At 48.7% G+C, this 12,722-nt stretch overlaps 1 protein-coding gene across 2 annotated transcripts in view; it reads left to right on the top strand.

The window, feature by feature from the left end:
- Positions 1-12,722, top strand: part of EXOC4 (exocyst complex component 4) — a 314,456-nt gene that overhangs the window by 279,043 nt on the left and 22,691 nt on the right. For both annotated transcript variants that reach the window (XM_059473330.1, XM_059473329.1), the window contains exons 16-17: positions 4,038-4,216; positions 5,986-6,145. In XM_059473330.1, the coding sequence (XP_059329313.1) occupies positions 4,038-4,216; positions 5,986-6,145 (339 nt within the window). The remainder of the gene's footprint in view (positions 1-4,037; positions 4,217-5,985; positions 6,146-12,722) is intronic.

Genomic DNA, 12,722 nt, shown 5'->3' with positions numbered 1-12,722 from the left:
TCATGTCCAGAGGACACAAATAATCTTATCCATGACAGCACCAAAGGTGAGTCCAGGAATGCCAGATCTCCAAATCGTGGGTGGCCAAATGTGGCATGGAGGCAGGCACCAAAAGTGGAATTTCCTCGGGAGGTTTGTCTGTTAACTAAAAGAATTCAGGAAGAAATTCCTTCATGTGGGTGTGGTGGGGTCCTACCAGAGCAGCTGGGGCTGCCCCTGGATCCCTGCAATGTCCAAGGCCAGGTTGGACAGGGCTTGGAGCACTCTGGGATGGTGGGAGATGTCCCTGCCCATGGCAAGGGTGGCACTGGATGACCTTGCAGGTCCCTCCAACCCAACCCACTCTGTGATTCCATGATTATGGTTCAGAGACCAGGAAAAAATGTGATTTTCAGGGACTTTGTCCTTCCAAAACATCACAATGGTGTTGTCACAGTCTAACAGGTGTCTCCACAGTTTGGTTTTTCTTGGGACTACAAATATGAGGTTCTCCTCCTACTTCTTCAAACAGTAACAGGAACTGGGGAACCAGCTGGATTTTTTCAAGGGCTGGGTGATTTCATGAAGTCTCTGCCTTCACATGCAAAGACCAAAGGCAGCAAATCCCTTTCCTCAGGCTGCCAGCTGCCCACTCCAGGGCTGGGAAGATGTTTTTCCCTGGAGAACTGTTCAGGCCAGGTGTATTTTCATTGCTTCCCTTTGCTCTGAGGCATCAGATAGAAGGGGGATGTCAGAGTTTTGATGGATCACCAGTTTGTTCTTTGGTGACACATTCCAAGCCACGTCATGTCCCCGTGTGCTCTGCTGGATCAGTGTGGGGCTCTGGGAAAAAAATCCACATTAATTCTTGTCAGCACTCCTTCATCCTGCCATCCATCAGTGCTGGGCTTGGGAGGATTTGAGGAAAAGGAGGTGGAAATATGGAAATGGAGAAGTTTTCCAGCTGGGCTGAAGGAACCTGGACTCTTGGGATGGGTGTCTGGCCTCTGTGGCTTTTTGTCACACTTGGATTAAGCAAAATCCCCTAAAATGGACTTGAGGGATAAATTCTGTAGTAATTTAGAGCAGTGCTTCCAACAGGAGCCGAGTTTGGAGCTGTGAATTCACCAAACCATGTGTCAGGGTGTCCAGAGGGTGGAAGGGATTGAAGGATTGAGACATCAGGGAAACCCCAGCGGGGTGGGAGCTCCCCTGCATCCCTCACTCTGCATTTCCAACCATCTGCAGAACTCTGGTGCCTGTTCCTGGCAGGATTCTCTGATCCTGCACCCATTCCCTGGATCTGTGCCATGTCCAAGGTGCACAGCACAGTGGGAATCCATCCACTGTGGGTTCAGAGACGCTCAGAGCACATTTGGGAAGGGCCTGGGGATTCATCCCACCTCTGGCTGCTGCAGAGACACCAGAACAGCCAGGAATTTGTGAATTGGCTCCTTGAATTGCCCAGGAATTTTGGGAATTCCACACAATTATCCCCTGATTTTTCTCCTGCCTCAGAGCCCACGTTCATTCCACATGCAGCTTGGTGTTGTCTTCTCCTCCTCCAGTGCCCCTGAGGTCACTGAGACACTGCTCCTTGGATCTGGATGTGCTTCCTTAAAGGAGACATTTGGCACTCCCAGATCATTCTCCAAGCCATGGAATCCCATCCTACAATCCTGGCAAGGTTTGGGTTGGAAAGGACCTTAAAGATCGTCCAGTGCCTTAAAGGACCTTAAAGATCATCCACCTTCCCCAATCCCAGGTTGCTCCAAGCCCTGTCCAGCCTGGGAATGGAAGCAGCTTTTGTTGGAATAACCATGGAATTTTAGATTAGTTAATGTCTGTTATAGGATTTTCATATTTTTAAACAACATATAAAATTATTTATAAGGCGCTTTTACTCTTGGGATTACCCTAAACTGGATTTGCTCATGATGGCACCTCAAGGTGTTTTCCAGGGAATGTGGAAGCCAGGACATCTCTGGCACAGCTTTGGGCCACTCTGGTGTGAGCTTCTTGTCCCCATGTGCTGACCCTGAGTTATGCCCCAAATTCCAGGGATTCTCCCTCAGGCTTTGATTTGTTCCCCTGGCAGGTGAATTCCAGAATCATGGAAAGATTGGAAAAGACCTTTAAGATCATGAGGTCCAACCATTCCCAGCCCTGCCAAGGCCACCACTGACCATGTCCCCAAGTGCCACCTCCACATGGCTTTGAATCCCTCAGGGATGGGGACTCCACACCTGCCCTGGGCAGCTGTGCAGGGCTGGACAACCCTTTTTTAGGGAAGGAATTTTCCCTAAAATCCAACCTAAACCTCTCCTGGTGGAAGTAGAACCCAACCCTGTTCCCACCACAAAAGCAGAAGGAGCTCTGCTGTGGATCTTTCTGGACACAGCAATTTCCTCTCTGGCTTTGAGAGAAACAACTTAATTATGATTTTTTGCCGAGTCCTAAAAGGGGATTAAACTGCATGGAATTTCTCCTTCCATGGAGGGCTGATGGTTGGGCACGTTGGGATTCAACTACATGGAATTTCTTCTTCCATGGAGGGGAGCAAGTTGGGATTTAAGTGTGTGGAATTTCTCCTTCCATGCAGGGATGATGGTTGGGATTTAACTGCATAAAATTTCTCCTTCCATGGAGGGATAATGGTTTGGCATATTGGGATTTAACTGCATGGAATTTCTCCTTCCATGGAGAGGGATAAATTGGGATTTGACTGCATGGAATTTCTCTTTTCATGGAGGGATGATGGTTGGGCATGTTGGGATTTAACTGTCTGGAATTTCTCCTTCCATGGAGGGGGCAAAATTTGGATTTAACTGCAAGGAATTTCACCTTCCATGGAGGGATGGTGGTTGGGCACATTGGAATTTAACTGTGTGGAACTTCTCCTTCCATGGACGTGGTTTGGCACATTGGGATTCAGTTGCAAGGAATTTCTCTTTCTATGGAGAGGAGCAAGTTTGGATTTAAGTGCATGGAATTTCTCTTTTCATGGAGGGATGATGGTTGGGATTTAAGTGCATGGAATTTCTCCTTCCATGGAGGGAGGCAAATTGGGATTTGACTGCATGGAATTTCTCCTTCCATGGAGATGGCTGGGCATGTTGGGATTCAACTGCAAGAAATTTCTCTTTCCATGGAGGGATGATGGTTGTTCATGTTTGAATTTAACTGCAAGGAATTTCTCTTTCCATGGAGGGATGATGGTTGGGCATGTTGGGATTTAAATGCATGAAATTTCTCTTTCCATGGAGAGATGATGATTGGGCACATTGGGATTTAACTGCATGGAATTTCTCCTTCCATGGAGGGATGATGGTTGGACATGTTGAGATTTGACTGCATGGAATTTCTCCTTCCATGGAGATGGTTGGGCACGTTGGGATTCAACTGCAAGAAATTTCTCCTTCCATGGAGGGATGATGGTTATTCATGTTGGAATTTAAATGCAAGGAATTTCCCCTTCCATGGATGGATGATGGTTGGGCATGTTGGGCTTTAACTGTGTGGAATTTCTCCTTCCACGGAGGGATGATGGTTGGGCACATTGGTGAGCAGGATGGAGTTGCAGTAGTGTGAAATGCTTGGGAATAGGCACAATCTTGGAATTTCAATGCTCATTCCATGACCCCTGGCTCGCTGGTTCTGCCAGTCATCCCTTTTATGAGGTTTTCATGGAAGGAGTTCTTGTTGGAGGACCAGTATTGTATGGGAGGCTGGGGAATCTTGGGAACAATTATCTTAACAGGAGCCACAATCCCACTTACCGCCTCAGACACCCTCTATATCCTCATAATAACACAGCAAGGCACTCTCCCATCCCATTCAGTGGGATGATGGAGGTCAGATCCATCTCCAAGGATCTGTTGGATCCATCCCTGAACATGGAACAGTGACAAGAGTAGGATGCCTTTAACGCAAACATCACCACCCATCTCCTGCAGTTATTTTTTACCAGCTTCAGGAAGGGAAAAGCCACTTTGCATCCCATAAAAACTTTAAAACAGGGGTTGTTTCATTGTGATGTTCCTCCCTCGTGCCCACAGGGTTCACTGCTTCCACTACCTGATCCCTCTGGCCAAGCAGGGGAACTACGCCATCGTGGCCAACGTGGAGAGCATGGACTACGACCCGCTGGTGGTGCGGCTCAACAAGGACATCAGCGCCATCGAGGAGGCCATGAGTGCCAGCCTGCAGCAGCACAAGTTCCAGTACATCTTCGAAGGTCAGGCTCCTCCCAGTCCTTCCTCCATAAAGGGTTTTCCATCCTCATCCCAAAGCTCCACGGCTTTCCTTTGGGGGTGGAGCAGAGTGAGGTGCTGGTGTCACCTACAGAGCGTCGAGTGAGAGCCGTGTGGGAGAGCTGGGAATGTTCCCCTGGAGCAGGGAAGGCTCCAGGGAGAGCTCCCAGCACATTGCAGGGCCTGCAGGGGCTCCAGCAGAGCTGCAGAGGGACTGGGGACAAGGCCTGCAGGGACAGCACACAGGGAATGGCTCCCACTGCCAGAGGGCAGCCATGGGTGGCATCTTGGCAATGAGGAATTCCTGCCTGGGCTGGCATTGCCACAGCAGCTGGGGCTGCCCCTGATCCCTGCAATGCCCAAGGCCAGGCTGGACACTGGGGCTGGAGCAGTCTGGGACAGTGGGAGGTGTCCCTGCCATGGATGGGGTGGCACTGGAGGGGCTTTAAGGTCCTTTTCCACCCAAACCATCCTGGGATTCTCTGATTGTTTGTTCAGGAAGAGGGAATTGGCTCCACACAGAGCCACAGGGACCACTCACATCCTGTTGAAGTTTAAATTCATACTCATGGTCCTCCTTAATCACACCTCATAATCCCAGGTCTGGGATTTACATATTTCCCACCCAGCTCCCTGTACATGAACTAAATCCTTAATTTAGACTTTTAATTGGCCTCTGGGCTTGCCCAGACCTGTGCAGTGCAAACCAAGCTGGGATTTTGCTCTGTGTAATGTGGCACAAGTGGATGCATGGGGGTGGCTGTGTCCCTGACCCCTCAGCTGCTGTGCCCTTCTGACATCCTTCAGACACAGGAAACTGTTCAGGATTGATCAGAGAGGGTTTGTGCATCAGGGACTTTGGAATGCAGCTCATTCCTCCCCCTGGAGACTGAATTTACCAGGAAAAACGGGAAACCACCACCCTGGAGAACAGAACAGATTAAAATCCTGTAGTTCTACAGGAGCTGCAGTGACCCATTGCTCTGTCCAGGGACTGGAAGGGACATTGTGCAAAGCCTGGCTAAAAATCACTGGTTGTGACAACACAGCTCTAAGTTTTGGGGCAGTTTTGTGTTTTTACTAGAGGCAGAAAGTCCTAAACTGCACCACAAAGATTACTGAGGGTTTCCAGTTAAAATCCAATTATCCCTTGATACACAGCTTTAAGTTTTGGGGCAGTTTTGTGTTTTTACTAAAGAGGTGGAAAGTCCTAAACTGCACCACGAAGATTACTGAGGGTTTCTGTGACGGTGTTCACAGGGGTCCCAGGACGAGAGAAGAGATGAGAATGTTGGCTCCATGTTTCAGAAGGCTTGATTTATTATTTTATGATATATATTATGTTAAAAGTATAATATATATCATAAAATAAAAGAATAGAAGAACGGATTTCATCAGAAGGCTAGCAAGGACTGGAAAGGAAGGGAATGATAATAAAATCTGGTGACTGACCAGAGTCCAAGCCAGCTGACTGTGATTGGCCATTAATTAGAAGCAACCACATGAGACCAATCCCAGATGCACCTGTTGCATTCCACAGCAGCAGATAATCATTGTTTACATTTTGTTCCTGAGGCCTCTCAGATTCTCAGGAGGAAAAATCCTAAGGAAAGGATTTTTCATAAAATGTCTGTGACAAGTTTACAGTTAAAACCCAATTATCCCTTGATCCAGCTCACAGGCACCACTTCCAGTGCACATTTTGGGGGTTTTCACCATGAATTACTGGCACTAAATCTCTTCTTCCTTGCAGGTTTGGGCCACCTCATCTCGTGCATCCTCATCAACGGCGCGCACTACTTCAGGCGCATCAGCGAGTCGGGCATCAAGAAGATGTGCAGGAACATCTTCATCCTGCAGCAGAACCTCACCAACATCACCATGTCCCGCGAGGCCGACCTGGACTTCGCCAGGTGAGCACAGACCTCGCCCTGTGTCCCTCACCTGGGGCCCACAGGAGCTGAAATAATGTAAATTATGTGTGCATTATCTACAATGATTGTCCAATAGCTATCACCTGTGTTAGATGTCAGAACCCAGGACATCCCTCTGGCTGTCCTGGAGGGCTCAAACCCCTGCTAGGGGCCTCAGAGACCCTGGCACAGAGCACAAGACCCCTGTGACTTTGATCTTGACCCATGGAAAAAATTACCAACCTTGTATGAGGATCTGCAAGCTACAAAAGTTTAAGTAGAATGACAGTGAATTTATCACGGGGTGAAAAATAGATTTTTGGGTTTTTAGAATGGGGCTTCAGGTGGCAAGATGGAGGAATCTGGATGTGCCCAGCCTTTCTCCTTATCCTTCTTCTTGGCCTCCATCTTCTGCTATGATGGCAGCACTTTTTGGACTGGTTTAGGATAGAGACAAACTGTCCAGCTCTCAGAATCTCTGTTGGTCAGAGTGACTCTGAGATAGGTACAAGCCTCTTTTCCCAGCTCAGCAGTCGAAGAACGAGTCAGGATTCCTCTGTTCTCATTCTCAAAGTTGTTTATTTGCTGTTATCTATGACACTGGAAATGGAGGAATGGGGTTTGTGAAATGAGAGAAGTTTGTGTGGAACTTGGATCTGACCCACCACAAACTCTTGGTGCCATCACTGGGGCTGAATTCTGAGGGAGGTTTGAGCTCTGTGGGTGAAGAGTGTGACTCAGTGCCTCATTTATTTGGGATCACATCTGGGGGTGAATCCTTACTGAACCCATTTCTTCAGATCACCATTGGCATGAGGAAGCTGAGGCCTGCAGGAGTGGGAGGGAGGAAGATCCATTAGAAACTCGGCAAGGAATAAACTTCCCAAATTTCATCTTTTCTTTCTTAAATGTGACCATCCTGTGGGTGAAGGAATTTTCCTGATATCCAGCCCTAAACTCCTCTGGCACGACTTGGGGCCATTTCCTTGTGTCCTGTCCCTTGTTCCTTGGGGACAGAGCCTGACCCCACCCTCCCACAGCAGCTTTGTGCTGGATTCTTCCCATCAAATCAACTCAGCCACGTTTCTTTTATTGCTTTCACAGCTTCATCTTTTCTTCTTTCATGCTCTGTTTGACTCTTTAGTTGTTCAGATGACTCCTGAATGTTTAAATGTTTATTACCCAGATCCTCCTTTGACATCAACAAGGCTCTGGTGCATCCCAGGCCTGCCCTGCTCACCTGAATTCACAATCACCTGAGCAAGGCTCTCACGTCACCCCAGGGACCCCAGGGCAGCCAGGTTCTGCTCAAAATATTAAATAAGCATAACAGCTCCCCTCCAGAAAGCATAAAACAACATCAGGCTGGATAAAAGTGATTTGTACCTCTGTGATACAGCTCAGGCAGGAATCTGTAAATGCTCTGTGCTGTGCATAACTCTCAGTTTGGCCTTTTCCAATATAAAGTGGATTTTATATGTACAGGAGCAGTGGCAGAGCTGATGGAGAAATTCTCCCTTCCCCTTTTTTTCCCGGGATAAATTCCCTCCCTGCTCCAGGGATCTGGAGGGTCATGGTGGGACAGCCCTGCCTGGATATTTCTATGTCCATCACACTGAGGGTTCAGCAGCAATTAGCCACAATTAACAATCAATACATCACTCTTAAATCTGAATGCCTTTAAATCTGAATTCTGGAGCAGATTTATCCTCAAAGTTTGAATTCAGTTTGTAGTTTGAAATCGGTTTGTAGCAGCAATTAGCCACAATTAACATCACTCTCCACACTTCCCTCTCCATACCTTAAATCTGAATTCTGGAGCAGATCCCTTTCCTCAAAATGAACCTGTTTGAAATCTGTAGGAAAGACCAGGCCAGCTGAGAAAGGACCAAAAAGTTCTTTAAGGTTTTCCTGGGATAAATTCCCTCCCTGCCTCACTGCTCCAGGGAACTGGAGGGTCTGGGTGGGACAGGAGACCTCAGCCCTGCCTGGATATTTCTGTGTCCATCACACTGAGGGTTCAGCAGCAATTAGTCACAATTAACAATCAATACATCACTCTCCACACTCCCCTCTCCATGCCTCCAATCTGAATTCTGAAGCACATCCCTTTCCTCAAAGTTTGAAATCAGTTTGTAGGAAAGACCAGGCCAGTTCAGAAAGAACCAGAAGTTCCTTAAGGTTTTTCTGAACTTTGTGCTTTTTGATTTTTTGCTTTTATTTTTCACTTCTGGCATTGTCTTCAAGGCTTTTTAGAGGCCTCATAGAGCACTGGGCATCCCTTTCTCCTCTGCTCAGTGACTCCAGGCAGTAGAAATCCCAAGCAGGGAAGCTGGAAGGGGAAACCCTTTTTCCTCTGAATCAAAAATCAGGTGGAGGATTCAGAGCAAGCCCTGGTAACATTTGTTGGTCCTGGGGAGGCTTTTGCTGTTTAAATCCCATTTTTCCAAAGCTCTGTAACCTGCAGGTGACAACAGCAGCATTTGCTGCTTTGGGAGGACTCCATGGCAAGGGGAAAATGTGTTTTAAATGAGTTTTGCTTTCAGATTCTCAGTTCAAGGCAAGGAAAGTCTCAACAGAGCATCACAGAGCACATTTCCACTGAAAAAAAATGAAATTGCCAAGTGGTGTGAGGAGGTTTTTCCACCAGGATAAAGGGTGAAACAGGCTGGTTCTGACTGCTGAGGTGTCACAAAGGATTTGTGGCATTTGCTAAATTTCCTGCAAATATTAATAGGTTTTTCACTCCTGTGTGTGTTCAGTATCTAGGGCAGCAGAAATGCAGGAGGTTGTTGGGAATTCCACTGCTTTATTAAGGAAAAAGCAGGATTTTCTCCCTGTGGAATATCCAGGCATGTGTGCAAACTCTGGGACTGAGCATGACTTCCAAGTTACCAAAGTTTCACAGCCAGAACTAGATTTATAGCATGAAAGGCACAAAAGCTTCAAATTTGAATTCCTACTTGGATCCTTTCCCTTGTGTCTCCTTCCCTCCTCTCTCTCTATCCTCACCCAAAATTCTCTGGGATTTTATGAAGATTTCATCAGAGGTCGTCACAAAGGGCGAGGATTCTGCTCCAGACTCACTCTTAAATTAAAACAATCACTGAAAAAAAGTGATTTTCTGGGTCAGACAGGTGCTAAACCTGAGTGTACAACTGAGGTGGCTGCAGAGGGAGCAGAGAGAGCAGGGACGGAATGGGAACATTTTCCCTAACCAGTGTCACTGTCACCTGGGAAATGAGCAGGGCTGGCACTGTCCCTGCTCTCAGGGTCCTCCCTGCCTCAGGGGTGGCAGCTGAGGGGTCCAGAGGTGTCCCCACATCTGGAGAGAGCTGGAGCTGCCATTCCAGGTGTTCCCATGGCCACCCCTCCTGCAGGGACCAGGAACCTTGTCCTGCTGTGGGTGACAATGACAGGGGTATTGGCTGGGACATTTCTGGGGTATTGGCTGGGACATTCCCAGGGATTTTGGCTGGGACATTTCTGGGGTATTGGCTGGGACATTCCCAGGGATTTTGGCTGGAACATTTCTGGGGTATTGGCTGGGGCATTTCCAGGATATTGGCTGGGACAATGCTGGGAATATTGGCTGGGGCATTTCCAGGATATTGGCTGGGACATCTCCAGGGTATTGGCTGGGACATTCCCAGGGATTTTGGCTGGAACATTTCTGGGGTATTGACCTGGACAATGCCAGGGATATTGGCTGGGACATTTTGGAGATATTGGCTGTGGCATTCCAGGAATATTGGCTGGGACGTTTCTGGGGTATTGGCTGGGACATGTCTGAGGTATTGGCTGGGATATTCCCAGGATATTGGCTGGGACATTCCAGGAATATTGGCTGGGATATTTCCAGGAATATTGGCTGGGACATTCCAGGGATATTGGCTGGGACATTTCTGGGGATTTTGGCTGGGACATTTCTGAGGTATTGGCTGGGACATTTCCAGGAATATTTGCTGTACCATGTCCCTGTAGCAGATGTGGCACCTCATTGGCACTGCTGGTGGCTCCCAGGGGAGATGGGGTGGGGAGAAGCCATCAAAGCTCCACTTGTTTCTGGTTTGGCCATCAGTAAACCCAAATCATGGACTCTCAGGATCACGGAAGTTGGAAAAGATTTCCCAGCCCATGGAGTCCAAGCTGTGCCCAATCCCCACCTTGTCCCCAGCCGAGAGCTCTGAGTGCCACCTCCAGGTGTTCCTTGGACATCTCCAGGGATGGGGACCCCAAACCTCCCTGGGCAGCCCCTTCCAATGTTTAACAACCCTTATGGAGAAGGAATTGTCCCAAAATCCACCCTGAGCCCAGCCTGAGGCCGTTCCCTCTGCTCCTGTCCCTGTTCCCCGGCTGTGCCCTCCTGGCAGGGACTTGTGCAGAGCCACAAGGGCCCCTGAGCCTCCTTTGCTCCAGGCTCAGCCCCTGCCCAGCTCCCTCAGCCCCTCCTGGTTCTCCAGACCCTTCCCAGCTCCCTCAGCCCCTCCTGGTTCTCCAGACCCTTCCCAGCTCCCTCAGCCCCTCCTGGTTCTCCAGGCCCTTCCCAGCTCCCTCAGCCCCTCCTGGTTCTCCAGACCCTTCCCAGCTCCCTCAGCCTCCCCAGACCCTTCCCAGCTCCATTCCCTGGATCCTTTCCAGCCCCTCCTGTAACTCCAAACCCATCTTTATTCCAAGGCCAGGTTGGACATTGGGGCTTGGAACATCCTGGGACAGTTGAAGATGTCCCTGCCCATGGCCAGGGTGGCTCTGGATGATCCCAAAGTCCCTTCTCACCCAGAGCATTCCATGATCCCCTGAAAAGGGAGGATGGGGAGGTTTAGGATGGAAGATGCAGCTGCAGCTCGAGCTTTTCTCAATCCCACGTCAATCCTGCATCACTGCTGGGCTGGTACCGGGGCTGTGCTGCCGGGTTTGGATCCTCGGCGCTCAGCCCTCCTGTCCTGCCAGCCCGGGCAGGTTTTTGTTCCATTGGGCAGCTTTTTGTTCGATTTTCCCCAGATTTCTGCCGTTCCCTGGCAGCAGGAATCAGCAGTGCCCTGCTGCCATCTACTGGGAGCTGCCGAGGGAAGGGGAAGCATTCGAACATCCCCGTGCTCTGCAGGGAGACTTTTCATTGCCAAATCTTAATTCTCTGCCTGATTTTACTCCAGATAAATCCTGTGGTTGTGCCTGGGTGCCCCAGTTGCCTGAGGGAGGAGCTGGTGGAGGGAACCTTCCTCTGAAACCATCTCTGAGCTCCATTGGTGTGTGGGGAGCATCAGGTCCAGCAAATCCTGACCTGGATGCTTTGCTCAGTCAGGATTCTCTGCAGAGCTCCTGAGATGCTCCCCTGCCACCTGTGGCAGTCAGTTCCCCTGACTCCCATCTCCTATTCCACTGGATCCCATTTCCAATTCCCCTGAATCTCATTTCCAGTTCCACTGGATCCCATTGCCAATTCCACTGGATCCCATTTCCAGTTCCCCTGAATCTCATTTCCAGTTCCACTGGATCCCATTGCCAATTCCACTGGATCCCATTTCCAGTTCCCCTGAATCTCATTTCCAGTTCCACTGGATCCCATTGCCAATTCCACTGGATCCCATTTCCAGTTCCCCTGAATCTCATTTCCAGTTCCACTGGATCCCATTGCCAATTCCACTGGATCCCATTTCCAGTTCCCCTGAATCTCATTTCCAGTTCCACTGGATCCCATTGCCAATTCCACTGGATCCCATTTCCAGTTCCCCTGAATCTCATTTCCAGTTCCACTGGATCCCATTGCCAATTCCACTGGATCCTATTTCCGGTTCCACTGGATCCCATTTCCAGTTCCCCTGACTCCCATTTCCAACTCCAACATTTATAGATTTCCAAAAGTGACAGGGGCTGGAGAGTGACAGTGCCACCTCTCCAATGACACTGAACAAGCCAGCAGCCCATCAAATTTCTCTTCTCCATAAATGAATGCAAAACAATGAGTTATTTACAGAAAGTGTGTGAGAGAGTTTGCTACAAGAATGTCAACATCAGAAGGCTTAAAAAATCTTAATTTAAGTGGCAAAAAAACCCTTTAAAAATTTAAGGGGAAAAACATCTTAAAAAATTTAAGGGAAGCATTTCAAATGTTCTCCTTGGGGCTGCCCTCAGGCCAGGATTAAATTTGGGGTGTTTAGGATCATTCAGTTTGAGCAAAGCCCACATTAGCTGAGTACACAGGGCACTCTGTTCCCCCTCTTCATAGCTGAGTTGTGAAAGGTAAAAATCCCCAAATTTTCCCAGTCTGGATCCCAGGAAATCCCTTCCCTGCAGGGGATGAGGGCCAGGAGAGTCTCTGCAGGAAAAGCTTGTGGAAGGTTGTGCTCCTGTGTCTGCAGCCTGTCCTCGTTTGGGCCTGCAGCTTTTAATTAACAAAGCTGCTTTGGTTTTCAATTAAGGGCTCGCTTACAACAAAATCCGTACTTTCTTCCCCTTTCTTTTCTGCCTTGTTTGTTCCCCCCTGCAGCTTCTGCTGAGCTTTGATCTCAGTGCAGGTTTAATTAGCTGTAATTAGTGGTTTCACCGCATTAACCGAAAATCAGAGGATTAAAAACCA

The sequence above is a fragment of the Ammospiza nelsoni genome, chromosome 5, assembly GCF_027579445.1.
Source record: "Ammospiza nelsoni isolate bAmmNel1 chromosome 5, bAmmNel1.pri, whole genome shotgun sequence".
NCBI classification, from domain to species: domain Eukaryota; kingdom Metazoa; phylum Chordata; class Aves; order Passeriformes; family Passerellidae; genus Ammospiza; species Ammospiza nelsoni.
The sequence above is the reverse complement of the archived record's forward strand: the minus strand, read 5'-3'. Positions and strand labels throughout refer to the sequence as shown.